A 25,285-nucleotide genomic window follows, 5' to 3' on the forward strand; every position below is an offset into this window, starting at 1 on the left:
AATGATCGTTGGGTCTCAAAGTTGCTCGGCTCTAGTGGGCATAAATCTGGAGGTTCAGGTGGTGGCCTCTCTAATTGAACATTCAGTGGGCTGGTAGGTCCATAAGTTTGTTTAGTTTCACTAATAAAATAAGCCTCATAAGACAAAATACATATTTTTGTCCAAACACATCATTTTCCATCGTCTTCTTCCTTAGCAACTTTTCAAATAAAGAACATAATACTCTCTCATGCATCGCTTCTTGAAATGCTTGGTTAAGGGTGAGTATTCGGTTAACCGAATTAAATTTTTAACCAACTCTAAAAATATTAACCAAATCTAACCAAAATTAAGAGAGCTGAATTTAACTGAAAATCGAAAATATTTAGTCGGTTATTGATTATAACTGAATTAACAAAAAAATAAAATATTTATTTTATATTATTAATTAATTAATTAATTATTAATAGAAATATGTTTATAATCTTTTTTTTATTTGTAAAGTAAATATTATTTAATATTAATAAGAGAATAATTATAAGTTAAATATTATTATAAAATCACAAAAATAATAATCATAAATGAAATATTATTATTAAGAAAATTATAATTAATATATTAATTAATAGAAATTTGATTATTTTGGTTAGTTCGGTTACCAAATCAAAAGTAAGAGAACTGATAACGAAAATCGAAAATTTTATAATTACTAACCAAAAATCGAATTGAACCGAGCTTGTTCTTGCTAAAATAATCGAATTTCATTGATTCAGTTCGGTTATTTGGTTGTAACCGAATAATGCACACCCCATAGGCTTGGTACATCTCTCTTGTGAGATTCTTCGTGCAACATTCGTTTGTGATACCAGGCGATTGCAGTCGCCCCTTGAAGTCCTTTCGTAATCCCATAGTTAGATAACTCAGGTAGTTAACTTTGAAGAGCTCCAGTACTTAGGCTGCGTTGGAGCCAGAACCTTCATCAATCTCATCCCTGAGCCTATCAGTTGATCAATCGGTGATAGTTTCATCAGAGTTGTCATCGTTAGCTTCACCAAATTGTTGCAACAACTCATATTTGAATCTTTCCCATGAAAGAAGAGGAACCTGTTATCAAAGCCTGCGAAACCCATCAAGGAAAGGTCCCTCCAAGCTAACAAAAACCTTATACATTTTCTTATCCTCATAGTTCCATAGAATGTGAAATATTGTTCTGCATTAGCAACCCAGCCCTCTGGATCCACTCCATTACATTTAGTCATTTTTATTTGTTTCGCGATGGCTAGAGCTTCCTCCTGTGGTGTTGTTCGATTGTCACTATGGGCTGTCAATGTCAATGTAGCACCAGAGGATGACTGTTGAAGGTGCTGATGATTAGTGCTGTCTTCATATATGGATTGCCCTTTCACTCATAAGGTAACTAATTGTTCAGTTGAATCTAATATGTCCAGCATTTTCCTGTTGATTTGCCTCATCTCGTCCAACACTACATTTGCCATTGTAGCCAAGTTCCTCTCTTTGTGATTCAGTTCATCTGTGTGGTTTTGGGTACCGGCAAGGTCAAACCAATTGATAGATAATGAATCAAAGTGCAACAATTTGAGCAGTAAACAAAAGAATCAGAGCAGAACTGTCACCAAGAGAAATAGAGAATTGTATTCAATAATACCCAAACAGGTTTGGGTGTACAAGAAACAAATTTTCCCTCACACCCCAGCATTAGAAACACTGCCCCCAAAGTTATACTAGCTGCAAAATTACAAATTAAATTCCTCTCCACGCTCTCACTCTCTTCCACTATATATAGTTTTGTAGCTGCTGCATTCACGCATTCTGGAATTCCCTCCAACAGAAATGGGCTGAGCTGGCTGGTAACTTCCATTTGTTCTAGAGGCTTCTTGGTTCTTGTAGCATAAACCACCCAATTATTTCTTTGGGCTCAGCTGGATAATTTTCTGTATCAGTTAATATCCCATATCTTTTGGGGATAGGGGTATTGTGCCCATTATAAAGCCTTGGACACTTCTTCCTCCTTGAGCTGCCTTTTGCGGGTGAGCTAGGTCTGCCCGTTTTCTTTAGATAAGTAAACAATAGACTTTACATCTTATATGGTCTCACTGATATTAATTGATTTCTTGTATTTACAATCACAATTTGGACCGTCTTTCCAGCTGAAATTTTTGGTTATTAATTTAAGGATTTAACCTGTCTCTAGAATTTATAATATGGTATCTTTTAAATATTTTGTGACTTGGTGGCTTTCCCCCCCTTATGCTTTTCTAATGGTATTGCAGAGGGATGAAAGAATTGAAAGAAGTGTTTCAAGGATGATGACTGTTATTGATCTTGCACGTAATATCCGTGAGCGGCACAACAAACCTCTGAAATCACCACTGAGGTGAACATAACTCATATCTTGTTCATTTATCTCTTTAGTTTAGTTACCTTTCTTTTTTTTTTTGGCTCTTTGTTTATTTTCTTTCCTGGTTCATTATTTTGATCATATTATGCATTTTGCAAACTGCAGGGAGATGATAGTAGTTCATCCTGATGCAGACTTCCTTGATGACATAGCAGGAAAACTAAAGGAGGTTTGTGAATAAAATGGCCAGACCGTGTACTGGTTGTTCATTAATCATTCATAGATATGGAACTTATAACGTTTCTTTGTGGTCATTTGGTCTACCTGTCCTGATTGATATTCTCTACACTGCTGATTTTCCTGCTGATAGCCATTTATCAGTTAAATTTAATAGTAGTTCAGTGTTCTTGTTGGCTGTTAACAATCTGCTTTCCATAGTAAGGAGGTATAATTCCCCTCCCTTAAAAAAAAAAAAAAGAAAGAGAAAAAGAACAATTGTATTGCTTGATATTACATGCATCTTCTTTGTCCCTTGTTTTTTTCCTAGCATTTTTTTTTTCATTATTAATATTTTGAGTACTATACAATTTAGAATTAAGTTCCAGTGCTGATTTTCACGTTCTGCAAAATGACTATGAGAAGACTATTTACATTCATGTGTCCTCACTCTAGTTTTCTAGTTGCCATTTTACAATTACAGTATCTGGCCAATGTTTTTGATGGGCAAGCATGACATGTGGCCGGCTTTAGGCCTTAGAATGTTATTGCATGTTTGGTGGAATTTTGGAATGCTTCCTGTTGAATTTTTCCTGTATCAGTGGAATTGGAGGTTGTTTTTGGTGCATCAAATAAAATGTAGGATTGTTTTGGATACAAAAATGTTCCTTAGCTTAGGATGCAAACCTTAATAGTTTTTGTCATGAAGTTTATAGTTCATGGCCACTAATAATAGGTGTTATATAGTTTATGCACATTGATTCTGGTTAATTTGCTCTCAATTTCTATTATTTGTTTTGGCTTTATGATTGGTGTATTGTATTTGCATGTTAGTATGTGCTGGAGGAACTCAATGTAAGATCTCTTGTCCCATGTATTGACACTCTGAAGTATTCTTCTCTGCGTGCAGAGCCAGAGTTCAGGTATGCAAATTTTTTTTTTAAGGTCTTATGTTGCTGCTCTGTCCTTACATTAATTTTCTTTTGGTTATTTTCTTCTAGTGTGCTGGGTAAACGACTTGGAAAATCAATGGGTATTGTTGCCAAAGAAATTAAAGCAATGTCTCAGAAAGATATCTTAGCATTTGAGGAAGCTGGAGAAGCTACTATTGCTTCACACACTCTAAAGCTGGCTGATATCAAGGTGCTTCTTTTTTGCCTTGTTAATCTATTTCATTCTACTAGCATGTAATTGTCCTTAATAAAGAACAACAACAACTAAGTGTTAATCCCAAACCTTTCATGGAAATAAAAGTGGGTTAATTTCTGTGCATGAGATATTCTTACCGAAAACATCTGTTAGACTTTCAATACCAAGTTATATTGGGTGGTGCTTTACAACTTTCCTAATAAGTTTGTTGTCTTTATTGTTGTCTGCAGATGTATTATTCCATTATTTTCCTGTTTTTCTCTTTTGGATTCCTTACCTTGGTGTTGTTTCCATGTATAGAATTCATTTTCTAATATCACGAGTAGGATTGTGGTTTTTGTAATCCCATATGCTGTATATTAACCACCTCATATTGGTTCTTAAGAAACCCTCAGTTTTGACTCTTTAATTGGGTAGCTTTTACCTTTTGACAAGGATTGACCAGCATTATTGTAATATCCGATGCCTCATTTTTTTTGGACTTAAGGTTGTTCGGGAATTCAAACGTCCTGCTGGTTTGACAGAGAAGGAGATAGATGCTGCTGGAGATGGTAGGAGTCAGTGATTGCATGTAGTTACACCATTTTATGGCTCAGGCATACATGCCTCATGTTTTTGGTGTCAAATGTTTTAGGTGATGTTTTGGTGATTATGGATCTGCGTCCTGATGAATCATTGTACGAGGCTGGTGTTGCTCGTGAGGTATTTTGCAAATTTATCTGATGTCAGTTCTTCAATATACATGAATGAAAATAGCATTGCTATGTCCATGCCCTATAATTTTACTTTGGTATGTATCCATCTTATTACTGTTTATCAAGGACCTCTGGTTTCTTTTAAATGGATTGGCTGAACCTGGTTCTTGGCAGGTTGTTAATAGAATTCAGAAGTTGCGGAAAAAAGTTGCCCTTGAACCTACAGATGTGGTGGACGTTTATTTTGAATCATTAGATGAAGATAAGTCAAAGTTAGAACGAGTTCTGAATTCGCAGGTAATGTCTTTGTCTGTATACGTACGCACGCACATATACTGTATGTATCCCTCGATATGTGGGTCTTGGGAATCAGATTAAATTGTATATATGATTTGTTTTCAAATCCATGTTTTCTTTCTCTCTCTTCCCCTTAGCTAAATTTTTATGAGGCGACATTTGTTGCACCTTACATGGCTATTTACTGTTACATTTTCTGATTATGTAATGCTCGTGCACAGCTGTTAACCTTTTGTGGTTGTTTCTGGCTATTTAGATCTATACCATGTAGACACATCGCATGTGGCCATCTTTTTGGATATCTAACATTGTACATTGTTTGTGTTGAGACTTGAGAGGTTTCCTTGCTATATTTAGTACATCAGCCTTTGGGCAAAGATTTTATCTTCCTGGCGTAACACTATGTGTGTTTATAAAATCAGCTTGTTAATTCTGTGTCTGTCATTTGTAATTGATCAGAGCTGAAGTATATTTTCACATGCAGGAACAATATATTAGGGATGCAATTGGATCTCCATTACTATCCTCTACCCTGATGCCACCACAAGGGGTAAGTTGTGTTGAATGATGTACATTTTTCGTTTTGAGGAATCCCCACATTTTTCATACCACTAATTCAGGCTAATAATAAATTGGAAAAACATCATTACAGTCGAGTGGGAGGGACCTAAATATTTAAAGAGAGGACCAACATGTTGCGAGTAATCTCTATTGGTTTTTTGGGTTAATGTTTCTAATTGTTACAGTTGCTAGTCATAGCTTTTTTTCAATTTCTTTTTATTGTGTAAATTTGTGTGCCACTTTAAGCATGAGTTTTCTTTTATCCTTGTGCATCCAAGTTTTATAAATTTGCACTGGGGTATAGGGGTGCACCATGTCAAATCAAAGTGCCCTTCTATGCCATTCTTTAAATGCAGTTCACGAGATTGCTTCCTTTGTTATGAATTTAATCCTTTATCAATTTGCTTATATGAAAGAAGAAAAAGAATACGATATATTCACAGGAGTTTGTGTGTTTCAATGTTTAATTTTCCATTTAAATTAAAACATAGATCACAGGTTGTATACAGTGATAAGAGTTTGTGTATGCGTGCATGTGCTTGCATTTTCAAATAATTTTCTTTCCTATATAAATTGTTATACGCAAATGGCAGGTTGTAATTGGGGAGGAGAGTTACCATCAGATATATGAATTGTCTTTCACTATTTACTTGGCTAGAGCTGCTCTAGTGTTCAAATCAGATGCTATTCTGGCATTATATGCAGGTATCTTGCTTTGTCTTCTGTCCATCTCTTCCCACTACCTAGCTCTCCTCTTGATAGTTTCTCTCTAGCTCTGCGCCTTGGTCTTTTTCACCAGAAGCAAGCCATTGCTTGGTGTTCTCCCTCATCCCCTCCCTGATGTTTATAAATGATTGCAGGAAATACAAAATTTGCTCGTGGTCTGGAAACTTATCTGTCATCTAGGGACCATTCTAATCTGAGATCAGAATTTCAGCTCAGAAATGGCAAGGTTAGTTCTTGCTTTACCCAACTATATTTGAGCAGCCATTGCAACCAGATTAGTATTTGTCTCATGGAGATTTCTCGTTCTTCTGTTTCTTCAGATAACAATTGATTGCATCGAAAATCAGCCTGCTGTCAATGTTGTATTAGGAGAACATTTATTTTTGACTGTTGGTGATTACTTTCTGAGAACAAGGGAGGTAAAGTCATTTGTTTTTATGTGAATAATTTAGTACTTAATGATTAATTTTATTTCATGTAGTGTAGAAAACCAATGCCACTTAACTCTTGGTGTTTTACATAGCAAAACCCGAAATTTTCGTGCTTAATTTTCTTGTCAAATTTCTAGGCGGAGTGAGAGCTGGTTGAAGCTGTCGGGAGCATACTTGACGCTGATGTTGTCTGGGTGACTTAGCGTGAGTTAAAATGGTTGTGCAAACAGCCATGATTGATTGATGCATGTTCTTGGGCCTGCACTCATTCCTGGCTAGAGACGCGTCTGTTTGGAGGATTAATGATGGAAACAGTGATATAAGAAAGAGCTGAGAAAGGATAGCATGAGCCAGAGAGTTGTTAGTAATACAAGGGTATCTTGTTTATTCATTTACGTGATCAGGTATATCTCAGTTCTACCATTTTACCCGTGTGTTGTGCTGGTTTTTTTTTTTTTTAATAAATTAAAATTATTAATTATTATATAAAATTATAGGATGTCACTTTGTTACTTGATTGTATTTTTAAATTTGTATCCTTATCGGTTCTACATTTTAGAATTTTATCTACATTTGTAATTTATAAAATTTTGTACGATTCTAAAAGAAATTAGTATAAAAACAATTTGGTTGTTCCTTTTTTATTTGTGGATTATATATTTTAAATAAAAGAAATTTTCATAGCAAGTTCTTACTGGTTTATTGACATGGAGATGGACATACAATGACATGAAAGAACTTACAATTAAATCAGGTCCACCTTATGGTTGATACCTAAGCAAGTAATGCTATCATTGTTAGGTGATAATCAATTTTGCATTACTTTGATCTGCATATGTAAATTGTTTTTGAAAGAAAAAATTATGAACATTTGGGTTTCATTTGCTTTGCAAAAAATTTTTACTTGGAAAATTTTTTATTCATCAAAGGAAAAATTAAATCATAAATTCAATGAAAGAGAGAAAATTAATCAGATCATAACCTTTATCAACTTTGTTATTTTATGTGTCCTACTCTTTGCTTTCCATGTAGTATATATGATTGCATCATCGAGTTTTAACTCACTGTAATTCTAAGATAAATAATTTCCTTGTCAATCGAAAACATATTTCTTAGAGCAGATAATATAGTGAATTACAAAGCTACGGTGTCAGCTCAATAAGAAAGAAGGCTTTCTGACATGCAATTTTCATGGAATTCTTAAAATTTAAATCTATGGAAGTAAAAATGGTTTTTATAGTTTCCTCAAAATTATAATAACTATTGACATGGCCTTTGTTTTTTCACCACAAATTAAGTATAAAGTTTTATAATTTTTTGCATTTATTTAAATTATGAGAATCTTAATTTTAGCATTAATTTTATTAATCTCTGAAAAATTTCCTCCAAATTTTGAAATAATAATTTTAATCAAATTTAAAATTTAACATTTGTTTTTATCACCAATTGTACAAATAGATTGAATGTTGGAGAGAAAAAAATAAATTTTCGTGGCATAAAAATTTATCTCAATTTATTTTATTTACATAGAATTAAAATTTTTTAGTTAATATTTATAATAATAGTTATAAATTATTATTTTAAAATATTAATTAATCTAAAAATATTTTACACGCTTAAATTCTTAAAACTTAAATTTAATTTTTTTTATGAAGACTCTTAAATTCTAAATTAAATTATCTAAAAGTTAATCTCTTTTTTAGCAGTTAAAAATTACTACAATAAATATTAATTATGATTTATGAATTTTCTTTGTTATTATGTTATTCCTAATTATTTATTAATAAAATATATAAATGAAGAGGCTTTTTAGAATGGAAAGAAGCTCAAAATAGATCTCAAAGTAGTTTTATGAATATATTAAATTATATTACAACAAGTTACTGTAATTTCATATCAGCATTCGGAGTCCTCAGATCCTTCAGTTTGGAGCCCCCGCCTTCAAATTCCTTCGAAGTTAATTTCGACGCCGTTGTGGATGGTAGCTCAAAAAGGGGCTCCACAGCACTTGTTTTAGCGGCTTTAGCCTGTTGAGACGCCTTGATAGTGGTTCAAGCTTTGCAGGGCCATGCTATTCGTAGTGACATCACAATATAATCAAGGACGTTAAGGATCTTTCTTCTATTTTGTCCTTCGCTCCTATTAGAAGTTCTGGTGATCAAGCGCCTCATGCTCTTGCCGATGGAGTCATTAAGGTACCCATACATTTATACATGTCCACTTCTCTTCTTTCATTATACTCGCGCCTGAACCTGAAGAGCAGTTTCTGCAGCATGCTAAACACTTTCTATTTTCATGAACTTGAAGCAGAACTATTACCAGTTTAACCATTGTTAATGGTTTTATAGCACCATTGCAGTGCCCTATGCACTTGAAAAGTATAGAGACGGATCAAAGTTCCAGCAGTTAGCTACTTTTTCATAAAGTTTTCACAAAATTTAAGTCCATTAGCATTCACAAAATGGCACGTTAGGTTTCCAGACATGAAGTTCTCTTGCATGATGATGCAGAAATATCCCATTACTTCAGCCGCTTAATCCACATATTGCCTTGCCAATCTTAAGCTTCTATGGTGTGCCCTTTGATGTGAGCATTGTGATTTATAACAGGAAAGAAAGATACCTTCTCCACTCTGAGTTCTTTGAACCCACCTTGTGCAGTTGATTCAAGGTAATTTGAACCAAAAACAAAAAAAAAAAAAGGAAATACTTCAACATTGCAATTTAGAATACAGGGGGAAAATGGCCCAAATGATGATTACATGGATACCCCTACAAGTAGTAATTTCAACCTGAACTAGAAACAGCTTCCTGACAATTTTCCGATTCAAAAGATCTTTCTTCATCTTCAGGAAAACTAGGAGCTTTTGGAATCAAACCAAGCACCTTAAACATGAGTTGATCAGCATCAAAATCATTGTTAGGAGTTGTCAACAGCTTCTCACCAGTAAAGATAGAATTTGCACCAGCAAGGAAACAGAGAGCCTGTTCGGGCATCGAGAAACGGACTCTACCAGCTGACAACCTGACCATTGCTTTTGGCATGACTATTCGAGCAGTAGCGATCATTCGAATCATCTCCCATATTTCAACAGGCTGAAAAAGAGGTACATAGATGATTATTATTCAAGTTCAAAATTCTCAAAGCAATCTAACAGAACATGGGTAGGACAGGAGTCTGATGAAAACATTACACAAATAAGCAACTCATTTAATGTTTAGAAGGTGCTCTAGATTAGCAATATGTTGGCAACAATTACTGTCATACTATGGAGTGCCCCTTCAATATTCATTAATAGAGAAAAGTTTGTTAATTTTTTTCTATGCTAGTTTTTCATCAACATTTTGATTGCTTAATGAGCATAAGCCTTGGTATAACAATAAGGTTGCTCCATTGTGACATGAAGCTTAAATGTATGGTTAATTTCATTCGCTGTCATAGAACTTCAAATGTTGGGTTAATCTCATTCATTGTCAACAGACTTTTCGCTAAACTTCAATTGTTACCTAAAAATATCTGAACATTAAGTAAAATATTAGCAATATAACTCATTTTTTTAAGCCAATTCTCACAAAATTTTCAAAAGTTTTTTTAATAAGAAAATTTGTCATATCATCATCGATTTTTCAATATTTTCTCTTCCCAGTTATTGTCTCTCCTCCCTCTCATTCCCAGACACTCTCTCCACCCTCTTCGCATAGAATTAATTAAAATCCACTAATAAATTATATAAATCAATGACAAGAGAAGATCTAATTCAAACCTTATCACTCTGGCATAACCGTATGATACCCAGATCCATAATCCACAATTGAGAGAGAGAGAGAGAGAGAGAGAGAGAGAGAGAGCAATTAAGAAGAGAAAAGACAGAAAAATCTATGTTGATTTGATAGAATTTTTAGTTTAAAAAATTAAAAAAAAAAAAAATTCAACGTCAAGTTTTTGGGAGAGAATTGACCAAAAATGCTGTAACTGATATTATTGATATTTAAATTAATGTTCATGGATTTTTAAGAAACAAATTGAAGATTAGTGACTTTAAGTGCGCTAAGGACAAGTTTACTGGGTGAAATTAAACCGTCATATGTTCAAACCACAAAAAACAGCTTCATTGAACGCCTACAATGCTCCCATGTATTATGACACCTTTTTATTTATTTATTTATTTTTTTTGCTAAGATGATTAGTTTTGGCTTCTTCAACCATGTTATTGAGGACAACAATCCAGAGCAAAATTAAATGCAATGGATCAAATACAGTTTTAACAATTCCAATTTTGTACTAAATCAAAATGCTCATCATGAACAGGACATATGCTGTAAAATGTTATGCACAATCATGAAAAATGCCAGAAAAACAACCATAACCTTTGCATTAAACAGAATTAGAATTACCTTCTGATCTTGTAGAGGTGTGCCTTTTACTGCCAAGAGTGCATTGATTGGAACACTCTCTGGGTGAGTAGGGAGTGTTGCCAAGGTATGCAACAGACCAACGCGGTCTTCCTCTGCTTCTCCAAGCCCTATTATGCCTCCTATCAACAGAAAAAAAAAAAAAAAAGGTTAAATCCCATAATTATTCATCTTTCCCACAGAAAAAAACAAAAATTCATATCTGGAATCTATGATGAAAATAGCATGGAGACATGGAGGAAGAATTCACTCTTGATGTTAAAACAAAAACTGCGCCACATTTTCCACAATGCAACTTTAATTGGCCTAATTATTACCAATACCTTAAGCTTAGATACGTATCATTAGAAAAATACTAGTACAAGGCAAACATTACTAACTGATGTTTACAGTTTAAATTCAAATAGCGGTAAAAAAGGGAACTGATTACAAAGACAATGGCATACTGTAATCAGAGGATACAAGTCCACCATTAATTGCAGTTAAATTTGAAATATCCAAATACAAGTTTATTGCAGTAAAATGGTATAACATGCATGTACATATGTACTTGCACACACATGCATACTTCATAACTTGTAATTTACTACTACAATCTCTAATTTATTCCATGTTAACTTAATTCAAGATAAAAGGTGCTCAGCTTGTTAACCTATTTCGTGACTCATGGAAATTGAGAGCACCATAAAAATATAAATGCATATCCTGGACCTGGAACAAACTGTGTTGTAGTATGGCTTTGCACTAATATTTTGGTAGCAGAGACACTGGCTGGTATGAAAAATCAATTTAAACATTCATGTTTATCATACATTCACTTAAGAAGAAGAATAATATAGAGGAAAGTTGAACAGGACTTCATTGCCATATAACAATCCAATTAGATAATAATCATTCTGCAGTTTAAAAAATCACCTGAGCAGACATTGATTCCTGCTTCTCTGACATATTCAAGGGTTTTCAAGCGTTCATCGTAAGTCCTTGTTGTGATTATATGTGGGTAATATTCTCTCGAGGTGTCAAGATTATGATTATAAGCAGTAAGGCCCGCTTTTTTGAGTTCTTGAGCCTGTTGTTTCTCTAACATTCCTAGAGTACAGCATACTTCTATGCCCATATCCCTGGAACACACAAGACATTTCAATTGCAGATAGGACAGTTGATTCAAAGAAAATGAAGGATGGGAAGTCAGGGGATGGTCCTGTCACTCAATATATTTCATGAAGTGAATGAACTCAAGCATGCAACTTGCAGTCCTTCCTTTTCAAGTTCAAGGCTTGCAATTGCACCAGACAATAATCCTTATACTGAACATTTGAGGGAAAATTCAAAATAATATGGCAAATAATTATCATAAGAAGATTTAAGTATATTTAAGTACAATTAAATTATAATGATTTTTTTATTAAAAATAATAGAAAAACATTAAGAATGAAAATAATTGGATATTCTTTCCAATTCATAATACAGTAAAAGAAAATCTTTCAATCAAATGACTTTTGTAAGTTTTACCAAGACAAGAAAAGATAAATTATAAAACTAAACACTGTGAGGAAAGATATATTCTTGTTATTGCCAGGCTCTTCTATAAAGTAGGAGATGATTCTTCTTAAGCATCAATTGAAAAGGAATCATCATATGTTCTTTTAGTATGCCATCCATAAAATTCCTAGCTGGTGTACCAGAGCTCACTTCCAAGAACATCAAAACAAAAGCAGTAAAACGAAAAATAGCTGTAGAACTATTATTTTACAGCTATAATACCAACTCTAGGAACATAGGAATAAAATATTTATGGTGCCTGATTTTAAGCAAAGTAGAAGCTCGTCATTTGTTATTGCATAAAAACACCAACAACTAACAAAGATGGATGGAGAGACATAGAAATCCAAATTTTCATTAATTAACAAAGTAACAATCGCAACATCAATAATAGTGGAATGTCACTGAATCTTTCACATTGGACTTCTAGTGATAACCTATCTAAACTATCATGCAACCAATCCACCATTAAAAGCAGAATAATATGGTGCATTACACCTACCAATAAATTTCAATAAAAGAATAACAGTAAGAAAAAACCAAAAAAAAAAAAAAAGAAAGAGGAAAGGTTTACTACCCAGAATTATTATTTCCTAACAGGTCACAACTTCTCTAACTATGCAGTAATATGATATTTTTGACAAAAGATTGTCCAATCATATTAAAATCCAAAAGGATTCTGTCTCAATTTATCAGAAAAATGTCATTTTTCTGTGTTTGGTTGCAGTTCCTATTAAAACTTCTATGTAAACTCTTTAGGTTTCAGGTTGCACCAAACACAGAAAAATGTCATTTTTCTGTGTTTGGTGCAACCTGAAACCTAAAGAGTTTACATAGAAGTTTTAATAGGAACTGCAGCATATATAAATTGCTGGAAGTATTTTATCAAAAATTCTCTTATTTAGAACCTTCTTTCATAGGTTCGCAGCCGTATAATGGCCTTTGCACACAATCACATGGTTACACAATATTATTTTACCATGATATTGTCAAAAGCAGGGTGTGTTCCTCACCTTATTTCTTTTACATAATCTAGGATCTGGTTAAAGTTGGTCTTCCTTCCAACTGTGTCCCTCCATGCAGCACCCATACAAAAACGTGTGCTACCAGCTTCTTTTGCCTGCCAAATCATATAATCAAGATGCTACTTTATCACATGCAACATAGAAATATCAGAATGTTGAGTAGTATATTGTATTAACAATATCAAATGTTTATTTGTAAGGTGCAAATATTTTCCCCCTTCAGCTAACCTGTTTAATGAACCATACTTGAAATGAAGAAACTGAGCAAGTTCATGAAACTTTAATTAAAAACAAAGCACAGCAAAACTCAGATAGAAAACACAATTTTCTATAAGAAAAATATGTTCCAAAAATCGAAGGCATTGCTGGCAATGCAAATTGTTTAATTTTGACATACAAGTTGACTGAAACAAAATAGCATATGTATGAAGAATGTTAATCAGAAAACATGCCACTTGAATTAGAGAATGAAGAAAAATGAACTCCAGATACACAATTAAGGACATTGTTTAGGCTAGGGTAGATTTTCTGTTTGACAAAACGTGACAGGATACTTCTACCAAACAATCATAGCACTAGGTAAAACATAAATTTTTATCACATAGGGCATTATGGTTCTAGTAGATATGTGAAGATCAAAATAATCATAGCTTGAAGTGCTAGAGAAAAAAAAATAAAAAAGGACACATACCTTTTTAGCTGCCTCCATAACATCCTCTTTGGTCATAAGTTTTTGTGCTTTAACTCCAGTGCTATATCGTGAAGACTGAGGACAATACGAACAATCCTCACTACACCCACCAGTCTTGATAGAAAGGAGAGTACATTGCTGCACTTCTCTGAAGTTTTGAGCATGTCTATGAACGAGAGCCTAACAAAGGTGAACCCAACATTACAATACCAGTTTTAGCTACCATATTATAAGCAAACAAATGCAAATTAAGGCTCAGAGAGAGAGAGAGAGAGAGACTAACTCCATGGAAAAGGAGATCAAGAAGAGGTGAGTCGTAAACATCCTTGATTTCTCGACGGGTCCAATCATTTCTTGGACCCTCTCTGATAGTTCTATCAGCCTGAATTGAAGCAGCTGAAGCTGAAGTTGAAGATGAATATGAAGAATGCAATGAGAAAAGAGAGGAGGGTCTTAGTTGTTGTGGTCTAAAGATTGATCTAATCGAAAACATTTCCAGTTAGTGGTTTTCTTGGTAAAATGTTGGGTTTCTTTCTGTTTCGTTAAAAACTATGCCAAAGCAAGGGAAAGAGAGTGAAGAAGAGGAAGCAGAAGAGGACAGATAGGTTACGATCTTAGCGAGATTTGACGCGTAGCTCAACTACCCAGAACCCACTGCCTAAGGTTTGGTTTACCTGTTGGGTAGCTGATAGAGATTGCTGATATGTTTCCATCTAATATGCTAAGCCAATTTTGAATCTTATAAAGATTTAATGAAAATACATTTTCTTTAACAATTATTTTCAAATATTATCAAATTAAAATTTATTAATAAAATACACTTTTGTGAATAAAACATGGAAATTCTTTAAATTTATTTGTAAAATAGAATTTAATTTAATTTTTTTACAATTATATTATTTTTATTATTTTTAAAATAATTTTTTTTAATTTAGAAAAGAATTAAATTCTTTTCTATATTAGATTTTCAAATAATTTATAAAATAATAAATCAATAGAATTCCCAAACGACTCGGCGTTTTAACCTAAACGATCAGTCATTTTACTTTCTGTGAAATAAAGTTAAAGCAACGAGGCTGACTAGCTTGATAGCTCCCCTTCCTCTGAGAAATTGCGAAATCAACCAACAGAGGCGGCGAATAGAAATGAGCAGGAGCAACGTAAATTTAGTGTTCTACGCTGATTCATATCATCCGATTCAAGTAGGAAGCATCGACGGCACCGATATTGTCCCCCACGACAACGGCGTTTACCGTGCTTTGCTCTGCTCCTCTGCTGGCCTCTGTAAGTCTTTTCCTAAATCTCTCTTTTTTCTCCCTCTAATTTCACAAATTTTCACTTTTGATTTCCACCCTTTTTCCAACTTAATGCAGATGATCCCTTCGGCGACCCCAAGGTTATTGGCGACCCTTATTGCACAGTTTTCGTAGGTCGCCTCTCTCATTCAACCACCGAACACACTCTTCGCAAGGTAACTACTCATACCCGCATGCCCAATTGGTATGTTTACTTATACTAATAATAATATTGTCGTTATTCATCTCAGGCTATGAGCAAGTACGGTCGAGTGAAGAACTTGCGCTTGGTCAGGGACATTGGTAATTTTAGTATTATTGTAATTCAATGTGAAATGTGACGATATTGGGTTTTCATTGCTCTTTGTATAATTAATAGTCTTGTTTTGGTGCGTATTTTTGCAGTAACTGGTGCCTCTCGTGGCTATGCTTTTGTTGAATATGAAACTGAAAGAGAGATGCGTCGTGCATACAAGGTTCTGAGACACTCTGGTGTTTTTTTTTTTTTTTTTCCTTGTCTTGCTGAACAATGTTCAACTGCTTAATTTGTAGCTATGAACATTTTTGCTGCTTAGTACATTACATAATTATGTTTCATAGTAGGATGTCATGCTGAGATATGAATGCTCCGTATATGCACATCCCATAAAGATATGTAATTTTGGGCGTCCGTGTTTTCAATTTAGCAAATAAGAGTATAAAAAAAGGATTTTTACTGGGTTTAGGTTTTTATCTTTTGTGGCTTTTTTGGCACGTGTTTGAGTGCACCAGGAATTCACCATGTCAACCATTGAACAATCTTCCTTGTTCGTTTTCCTAGTTCTTTTGGTGTTCATCATTGTCAATTTCTTTGTGCTGAACTTGGGTGGTTAGATTGGATTAGTTATAGCAACTATTGTGTAATTTCTTTCTTTTTTTTTTTCACTTCATTTTTTGATATTACTATGTTAAAAGTTTTTGTGTGCCCTTATAAAATTAGAAATCATGTGCATTATGACCCACTTGTGTGTATGTCTCTATATTAAATTCTCTTTTCCATTTCCTCCCCTATGACCTGCTGAGAAAACTAGAAATATTTGTGTTTGAGAATGGGTCTTAAAATAAGTTAGTATTGGTTATAGTGGAAGTCGATGAAGTCTTTAGAAGATTTTTATTCATTGGGATGCATATTGTGGAAGAAAAGTAGAGCAGCAAGTAGTCAACGTGTTGCGGCATTCTCTGGATCCTTTGAGGGTGTCTCTCCATGTAGGATGAATTATTTCAATTGATAACTCCATTTGTAGTTTTGCAAAATTTGGATAGGCTGAGTGCATTTTATAGATTGAATATTGTAGAATAAGTGGAAATTATTTACTAAGGCACATCAGCCTCCAGACCTACATTTTTCCATTTTAATCAATCAAGCAAAAGAAGGCCTTATTTCTTTGTTTCTTGGACATTATTATGGTGTTAGGCAGAGGACATGCGATACTGGAAAATGCTTTAACATCCGAAACATATCAATCATGTGTTAAATTGGTTCCATGCTTGTGATGATGTACCATTGGGTGCAGTCATCTTGGTTGCTATTTTTATGGAGTCTCTGTTGAATTAATCTAAAAATGAACTTGTCGGTTATGCAGGATGCTCATCATACCTTCATTGATGACTCTGAAATAATAGTTGATTATAACAGGCAGCAGTTGATGCCTGGCTGGATCCCAAGAAGGTTAGGTCAGTTAAATAAATTTTGTTTCTAAAAACATTGTTGACAATACATATCAAACTGAGAAGCATTCCTAGCCCACCAAGAGAAATTGGTAGTTTCTTGTTCTTGGTCATGATTGGCTAAAGATAAAGTTCAATTAAAGAGCATCTCCATGGGATAGAACCTCCTGTCATGATATTGTTCATCTTGTGGTAATTGTACAAGAAATAACAGGAATGTGGCGCAAATCATGATTTGGGATTTTCTTTCTCATTGGGAACCTTTCTTCTTTGTTTTCGTTGTCTTTCCAAACAGGAGGTGGCCTTGGTGGTAGGAAGGAGTCTGGACAGCTTCGGTTTGGTGGGCGAGAACGACCATTTAGAGCTCCTCTGTATGTAGCATTCACATTTTTTTTTTATGTATTTTGCAGCATTTATTATTATGTAGGCTTGTTTTTTCTGCAATCATTTTAATTTGATTTTGATTGCTTATTGGATCAAAACATTGCATCAAAGCTTTGTGTTGGATTATATATCTGATGGTGGAATGAGATCGGGAGCAGATTAGCAGGACCTCTAATCCTGGAATACAAGAAGTTGAAGGATGATCATACTTTTTTTCATGGGTGACCTGTGACCATAGTTGCATTGGCCTTAAAGTTCCTGTAGACTGGAAAACAATATGATGCGCCAAACATAGAGGATGATGACTTTATACTTGGATAAAGCAGTAGAAAATGGATTCATTTGTTTTTATTTCATTATCTGCTCCATCATCTCCACCTCCCATCATTATTTGGATGCTTCATTTTGTCTTGAAGACAAGGTCTTTTTATTTAGGCCCTGCTTGGTTAGCTTGCTTTTTTGCCTTTTGCTGTAACAAGTAATGTTTGGTTGGATAAGTCAGTTGAAGTTGATTGTTGTAAATCCTTAGGTATTGTAGCTGTAGGATGGAAACTTGTGCTACTCATTTATAAATTTACTGATGGAATATCATCTACCGCAAGGCAGGCAATCAATTCCTTTTGATGATTTGAAGAGGCTTGGCATTCCTCCTCCACCAGAAGGAAGTTACATGTCCCGTTTTCAGGTATCGTGCTTATTACCTGCATCATTTAATTATCCAATAATTTTGGATATTTCCTTTTGTTGATTTTTCTTCAAAACTCTCTGTACTATCAAATAATCATCTTGAATAACACCTTGAATTTTGCACTGGAAATAATTACATAGTGCCTTTTACTAAAAACCTACTAAGCAAATGGGCTAGTCCCCTCATTTCTCACTTGTTGTTTAGGTCCCATCTCCCCCTAGAAGAAATCGGAGCTCCATAGACAGGGAAGAAAGCTCTCACGTTAGGAGTTCTATTGACAAAGAAGAACGCAGTCACAGAAGTAGCTCTCTGGAGAGGGAAGAACGCTACAACACAAGGAGCTCTAGGGACAAGGAAGAACGCTATGGCAAAAGTCACTCCGAGGAGAGGGAAGAACGTTACCGTAAAGGGAGCCCTGTGGATAGGGAGGATCATCATTATGAAAGGAGCTCTCTGGACAGGGAAAAATACAATCAGAAAAGAAGCCCTGCTTACAGGGAAGAAACTCTTCACAAAACAGATGCGGAAGAGTACTCCCACAGAAGTTCTAGGGATCGGGAAGAAGGCTCTTACAAGCGCCACAGGCATAATAGTGGGTCTGACAGACACAAAAAGAGGCGATCCACTGCTCGGGATCACTCTGATTGCTAATTTTTCACAGGTTGACTGAATATGTACATTGCACTCTTCTTCTTCTTCCTTTTTGGGAATCTGAGGGGTTTACTGTCCACTAGTTGAGCTGTATTGAAATATTTAAGTTGGTTATGTAATCTTTTTGTGAGATTCTTATAACCTGTTTAACTGGCAATGCCGCAACAGGGTGGCAGTTAGCTTGATCAATCTATCTGCTATGGTAAGGATAGGGAACAGGTAGGGATTGGAGGATGATAAATAGGGGTTGGATGTTTGGTGAGGGAGCTGTGGCTGTAGTCCTAGGTTTGAACAATCTACATCAACAATTAGACCGTGAAATTTTGGATCTTTTACCAGCAGTTGCTTCTTTAGATATTTTAGCCAGGGAATGAATATCAATAAATGGACAAATGAAATTTTCACCTAGCAAGCGTAGTCGAATTCAAAATCTCCAGCTGGGACATCATGACATTGAATCGAAACTATGTCATTTATGGTACCTAAGCAATCTTGACTAAATCCCTGCACTTTGTTGGTTGCACCAGGTGTTACCAGTGCTGGAGGCTGCAATTTCACACATTATTAAGGGGAAAACAAATCTCAAATGTCAAAGAGCACACCTAATTCCTAAGCAGAAAAAGGAGCTCTTTTTCCCGTACTGAGCGCAACAGAATCCAAATAAAACAAGCACCAAATTAAACAGAATAGCTATACAAGCTTTTACAATTAATACAGACGTTCAAAATATTGATCTCTACAAAAAGCGAAACAGTACTATTCTTTATGGATGGGTTTGGAAGTTCAAATACCAAAACTCAGCATTCAAATACGTGGCACTAGACTTGAGTCTAAACATGTTGTAGACTTATCCAAGGTGGCAGGCATCTAGTTAACATTACATACGCCCGGCTTTCATATAATTAGTATATAAATACATATATACCATAGACCCTTGTAATAGTTTCTAGTTGCTTAGCATCTCACACTGCGACAAGACATCACCTGGAGAAATATACCCTGCCAACACCAGCAGTTTAAATGGTAGATAAGAACAACATTATAAAACTATTCATATGACAACAATAACCAAGCTATAATCCCAAACTAGTTAAGGCTATCATCGCCATATGATAGCACATGAAAAATTAAGCAAAGGGAAAACGAAAAGGAAACTATGAATTGACAATACTTAGAATACACCCTAAAACAAAAATTAGAATACACCTTAACGTTACACAATCACTCGGTATACTTTTACACGGTCTTCTGGAAAAAAAGGTTTAAGAAAAAGGTCAACGCATTTAATGGGCCTTATTATGCATTCCCCATATATACAAATCCGCTTCGAACCTTAATGGTTTTCAGGGGCCGAATAAGTTGGTGACTAAATTTATAACTGTTCTCAGTTAAGGTCAACTTTCATATCCCAAACTAAGACATTCTACATTTGGAGCACAGAAAATGCCATTGCTTGGAAAGTTTCCTTATGGTTTTTTAATGATACAATGAAAAGCTCGGCAATAATCAAACCTGGGATGTTTCCTCCAGCAATCCTGCTTTAACTTGTGGTATTTCAGTATTATGTTTTAACTTACTAGTGTTAAAAATCACTATAGTAGTTTCAACGATGAAAGTGTGCCACTGAGCACCTTAGTTTGGCAATCTAATCCTTCTGTTTCGGTCATATGTAAATTTGACTAATTTCATATATTATATAAATTGCATATTTCCTAAATATGTAGGATTTATATTCCTATGGAGAGTCAATTTTATATATTTTCATTAAAAAAAAGGGAAATTTTGTGTTCCAAAAACCATAAGATTTTTTTTCCCTGCTTCGTTACCCAAACCTTAGGTCACAGGTGACACTTTGATCACACCGCCTGCCCTAGGAGCTAGAACAGTTGCCGACCGGCATCCCTGCAAGTCCAGTGACCGGACGTTAAGCAAGTGGCGCTCACGCATTGTTATTGTATCTTGAACCTCTCCCACGCACCGACAAGTGGCAGCACATGGGCGACCGTTTTCTTCTCCACTCTCGTTTCCCAGCGTTGCCTCACCATCCCCGTTCCAACCCCGTTCATTGTTGCTTTGTCTGGTGCACCTTTGAAGGAGTTTTGAGATTTGGTTCTTTGATCACACTTGGGAACTTGTTGTTCTTTAGTCTTTTGGGACTTTGGATTATTTCTGTTATGGGTTCTGCTGCTGTAAGATTGTTATCTGTTGGGTGCTTTAAGCTTTGGTGTAGTGTTTCCGTTTGAAGGGCTTTGCCACTGCACTGGTTTTGCTTCTATGAGAATTGGTTAATTTCAGTAATTTTGTTTTGGGGGGCTCTATTTTGTTGGTTGTGTCCAGGATTTTTGAGCTATTGTAAGGACTGTTTCGAGGGTGTTTTGGGTGATTTTGAGCAGTCTTTGGGACATATTGTCACTACTTGGCCTCCTTTACTCGGTTCACTGTTTGAGAAATTGCAGTTTGGATAGCTATAAGCTGTTTTGGTGAAGATTCACCTACTGTTTGTTGTTTTCCCTCGCCGGCATTGCCTTTGGAGAGGGAGGTGCAACCCAGTGAGTTGCTTTGAGTTAATGTTTCCTCACCGGCAATGCCTTTGGAGAGGGGTTTGTCTTTTGTGTTCATATCTTCGGGGCCTTTGTGTAGGTGTTTCTCATTCGGTACGGTACTACTACTTTGTGTTATTGAACCAGAGGGATCACTGGACCTATTGCCGTCTTCTAAGAAGAATCTCGTAAGGAGGAGTTGGAATTGATGAGATTTCATTTTAAGGAAGAGTGTTATGGAAAGTCAATTTTATATATTCCTATTTAATATAGGAATTATATTCCTAAATAGTTATGATTTATATTCCTAATTAAGTGGAGCAATTATAAGAGATTTATATATTAATATATAATCTTTTATTTTATAGAATTAAATGAGAAAAGACGTAGCCTTTATGGTTCTTTCCTTCTCTTCTTTTTCTTTCCATTCTTTTTCATTCTTCTTATTTTTAAATCTTAACAATAACATCCTGCAAGCCTTGTTCTTTGAAAAAAAAAAAAAAAACCCTTCTTCTCTCAAACTTTCCTAGTTCCAGCAGCTATAGAATGTTTTAATACAATTAGCGAACTTAGTTATATTAGGATCCATTTAACATAATGCATGCAACATCTATTGAAAGATTGCTAGATGACTGGATAACAAAGGAAAAATGACCAAAAAAAAAAAAGTTGTATGACAAACATGTTAATGAAACAGACTCTCAAGGTGACTGCAGCAAGATCAAAACATATAATTACATGATATCACTCCATTCTTTCACTTAATGCTTGATTACGAAAAGATCTAACCTTTGGTTCTTGCAACAATGTACACTGATGCATGCTCCATCATTCATGTCCAGAATGACCAACAGGCTTAGTTACCAGTGACTTCCTTATCTAAACCTTTGATTCTATTTTCCCTTTTTGCAGCTTTTCTTTTTGCTTGAATTTGACGCACATATTCTGCTACTATCACATGGAACTTAGGAGCAAGTTTACTTGATGAGGAAACATTAAGACCAGCTTTCTTCAAAGCCCGAGTTACATGCTTCTGAGCCTTTTGGAAGTGTACAGTGCAGAGAGAAGGAACAGTTGATCTCAATATTGGCTTTCCACATGTTATAGGTCCTGACTGAGCACTAGAGGTACAGCCAATCAATCAAACATATATAGTCAGTGGAAAAGTGATCATGCACAAGATAACAAATTTTCATAATTGGAAGCATGAGATCACAATATAAATTAGCAATTGCACACTAGTCACTACCAAATGCAGATCAACACATGAAATACGCTATTTTGAACACATCTTGATGCAGAAAACAATTCGCGAATTAACTGATCTTTGAAAGATATAGCTACCAACTGTCCCTCGAATAATAAAATGCTAAAAATTATAACAGCTTGAATAGCAATCTGGCTTCAGAATTGTTTTTATCATTCTTCAAGATAGGGCGAAAGAAAGGTTCAAAAGCTAGGATGAAAGATTTTAGGATCAAATTTCAGTCTTAATAGCTAACTCTACTTTAGCATGAAGCAAAACAAGTATAGGGGCGAAAATATGTATTTATGTACACACGTTTCTTCTTACTTGTTCTATGTGATAATACAGCAATTTTATCACTAGATGCAGTTGCTGTGACATAATAACAGTATAAAAAAAAAGGATTAAGACAGATAGGTACAATTACAACTAAACTTTAACTTATACAAGAATCAAACTGCTTCTCTAGCCACATTATAATTTTTTCTATCATGAAATGTTGAGTCAATTAACCACTATAAGAATAAAAAATGGCAACAGTTAGATAAAAAATAATGGAACAGCATTATTTTCTATGATAACAAACAATCAAAAGAAACTGAAAATAATGGAATTAAAAAGGAATGCCCATTAAAGAAATAATCAAAAGAAAAACCAAAGTAGAATAGAGCAAAATAAAACCTCTTGATGACATAACCGCAAGGCTTGTAGAGCTTCTGCTTGGCATCAGAGAGAATATGCAAATGACAAAAACTATTCAAAGCCATGGCCTTTAGCTTACACCCCACAAACAGACACCGATGATTGTTCTTCAAATCCAAATCGCCCATATAATTAGAAATAGCATTATTACCATTAACATTATTATTTTCACCAATAACTTCAATATTAACACTACCGCTTTCTACCTCTCCAATTTCTACAGCGCAGCCTTGCTCTAGCTTTTGTTGTTGTAGCAGGGGATGGTCTTCTTTGAATGGGCTAACACCGTACTTCCAATAGTAATCTCTGTACTGAATCTTAAGCTCCTCCATTAGAGCCCAATAGTGGTCTCTGTAACATTTGGACAGCTGCTTGAGGTTGTAAGAACGACGCTTAAGGAGTTCTTGGCGCGTGAGGTGGGTGGAGTGTGAGAGAACCTGGTCTTGTTGGGAGAGGATGATTGGTGTATTAGGAGTAGTGGAGGAATTAGAATTAGGGTTGGGATTTTGGAGGTTAGTCAGTGTGGTTGTGATGGTACTGAGGTTAGGGTTTCTGGGTGGCCGGGAAGAGGAGGGTGGGAGGTGGTGGTGTTGGTGGTTCTTGGAAGCCGCAGTCATGGCTTGGCCAGAGAGGTAGCGGAGAGAGAGGATTTTGGGGGCAGAGTAGTGGAGGGACACTTGTCTTTGTCTTTGACCGGTCTGTTGTCATATGTGAAACAAATTATTTGCGCGATAAGAATTCAACCAGCCACCTTAATTTTTCTTTTTTTAAAAATAAATTTATTTAGTTAAAAAATTAAAAATTTCTATTTTAGATACGAGAATTAAAAAGAAAAAAATTCAATTAAATTAAATTTTTTTAAAATTATATTTTTCAATTTATGAAAAATAATATTTAGCACTACAATGAACTATTTGATTCTTCTCTTACTGTATTTTTGTTATGTTTATTTTTTATTTTTCCAATTATTTTAGGAAAGAATGATATATAATTTATATAATTTGAACAACACATCTATTTCTAAACTTTAAACTATTTAGTATACGTAAAAATAATTTTTTTCTCTTTTAAATATATTTACTAAAGAAAAATTAAAAACTCTTTATGAATTCAATTACATAGATTTTAACCCATAGTCATATTATTATAAATTTCCACCATATATATATAGATTCTAACCCATGTTTATATAGTCCTAAAATCCTTATCATATTTAGTTTATTAATTAACTATATAATCACATGTTTATAGTTATGAACTACATAGATAAATTTTCAGTTTAGATACGTACCTTATTTATAAAAATAAATTACTCTATAGTTTATTTAAAATAAGAGCCTCAAAGATCAAAAAAAAAAAAAAAAAAACCCAAGCTAAACTTGCACACACACCAATTTACACTTATTTGTCATTTTATTACACTTTACAAATGACTTGCAAGGTTGTTATATATACTACTCAAATTGCACCAATCTTTAGCCAAAAGATGCATCTTTTTATACATATAACTATTAAGATAAGTTGCATCTCTTCATACAGTTACATCTTTTCACTAATGTACATGACCTTTAGATTTTGCCACATTTTGGCAATGTATATGACTTTTGAATTTTAAGTCTAATGGATCCGAGTTGACCCACATGGATGACCGAAACTATATATCTAACATCCCCCACTCCCACGTGATGGGTCAACTCTCATTTCAAATTCTGTAAATTTCATACTTTACAAATAAACTATGTAAATAGTGCATACTTTGAGAGCTCGTTTGCTATATACCAGTTAGGATAATATAGCATATTGACTGATGAAGCTTCATTTATCACATTTATATCTCTCCTGATCTCATTCATATATCTTGAGTTCAAAATTATGTCTTTATTGCAAAGATAAACATAATTGGCTAGCCTGTGAACACAGATTTATGTGACAATTCTAATGATTTTTTTTCTTTTAATGATACTCTCAACCTTAATTTAACTTGTTTTT

General features: G+C 34.5%; 4 protein-coding genes across 6 annotated transcripts in view; 2 read left to right on the forward strand and 2 right to left on the reverse strand.

Moving 5' to 3' along the window:
• The window catches only part of LOC110643925 (isoleucine--tRNA ligase, cytoplasmic), a 43,874-nt gene extending 36,817 nt beyond the window's left edge, over positions 1 to 7,057 (forward strand). Inside the window, exons 17-28 of the mRNA XM_021796462.2 lie at positions 2,271 to 2,374; positions 2,504 to 2,567; positions 3,389 to 3,477; positions 3,556 to 3,697; positions 4,191 to 4,254; positions 4,338 to 4,405; positions 4,573 to 4,695; positions 5,180 to 5,245; positions 5,850 to 5,961; positions 6,117 to 6,208; positions 6,303 to 6,401; positions 6,551 to 7,057. Coding sequence (XP_021652154.2) covers positions 2,271 to 2,374; positions 2,504 to 2,567; positions 3,389 to 3,477; positions 3,556 to 3,697; positions 4,191 to 4,254; positions 4,338 to 4,405; positions 4,573 to 4,695; positions 5,180 to 5,245; positions 5,850 to 5,961; positions 6,117 to 6,208; positions 6,303 to 6,401; positions 6,551 to 6,559 — 1,032 coding nt within the window. The 3' untranslated portion in view covers positions 6,560 to 7,057. The remainder of the gene's footprint in view (positions 1 to 2,270; positions 2,375 to 2,503; positions 2,568 to 3,388; positions 3,478 to 3,555; positions 3,698 to 4,190; positions 4,255 to 4,337; positions 4,406 to 4,572; positions 4,696 to 5,179; positions 5,246 to 5,849; positions 5,962 to 6,116; positions 6,209 to 6,302; positions 6,402 to 6,550) is intronic.
• Positions 7,058 to 9,102: 2,045 nt separating this feature from the next.
• LOC110643926 (biotin synthase, mitochondrial) lies at positions 9,103 to 14,746 on the reverse strand. Its single transcript, XM_021796463.2, has 6 exons — positions 14,367 to 14,746; positions 14,084 to 14,263; positions 13,381 to 13,487; positions 11,741 to 11,946; positions 10,808 to 10,947; positions 9,103 to 9,508 (listed from the first exon to the last, which is right to left on the reverse strand). Exons 1-6 carry the CDS (start codon positions 14,574 to 14,576, stop codon positions 9,200 to 9,202), a joined length of 1,152 nt encoding a protein of 383 aa, XP_021652155.2. The 5' UTR covers positions 14,577 to 14,746; the 3' UTR covers positions 9,103 to 9,199.
• Positions 14,747 to 15,124: 378 nt separating this feature from the next.
• Positions 15,125 to 18,997, forward strand: LOC110643918 (U11/U12 small nuclear ribonucleoprotein 35 kDa protein). The gene is made up of 8 exons (XM_021796451.2): positions 15,125 to 15,367; positions 15,457 to 15,554; positions 15,630 to 15,681; positions 15,784 to 15,854; positions 17,001 to 17,091; positions 17,381 to 17,456; positions 18,076 to 18,154; positions 18,362 to 18,997. The coding sequence occupies exons 1-8, from the start codon at positions 15,229 to 15,231 to the stop codon at positions 18,806 to 18,808; spliced, it is 1,053 nt and encodes a 350-aa protein (XP_021652143.2). The 5' UTR covers positions 15,125 to 15,228; the 3' UTR covers positions 18,809 to 18,997.
• A 488-nt stretch (positions 18,998 to 19,485) lies between these two features.
• LOC110643919 (uncharacterized) lies at positions 19,486 to 24,006 on the reverse strand. Of its 3 annotated transcripts, XM_021796454.2 has the most exons (4): positions 23,503 to 24,005; positions 23,276 to 23,403; positions 22,138 to 22,469; positions 19,486 to 19,807 (listed from the first exon to the last, which is right to left on the reverse strand). In XM_021796454.2, the coding sequence occupies exons 1-3, from the start codon at positions 23,911 to 23,913 to the stop codon at positions 22,205 to 22,207; spliced, it is 804 nt and encodes a 267-aa protein (XP_021652146.2). In that variant the 5' UTR covers positions 23,914 to 24,005; the 3' UTR covers positions 19,486 to 19,807; positions 22,138 to 22,204. The 3 variants fall into 3 exon arrangements, with proteins under 3 accessions (XP_021652146.2, XP_021652144.2, XP_021652145.2); XM_021796452.2 differs by having other exon boundaries at positions 23,276 to 24,005; XM_021796453.2 differs by lacking the exon at positions 19,486 to 19,807 and having other exon boundaries at positions 21,912 to 22,469; positions 23,276 to 24,006.
• Positions 24,007 to 25,285: the final 1,279 nt, after the last annotated feature.

Source organism: Hevea brasiliensis, chromosome 1 (genome assembly GCF_030052815.1).
Source record: "Hevea brasiliensis isolate MT/VB/25A 57/8 chromosome 1, ASM3005281v1, whole genome shotgun sequence".
NCBI lineage: Eukaryota > Viridiplantae > Streptophyta > Magnoliopsida > Malpighiales > Euphorbiaceae > Hevea > Hevea brasiliensis.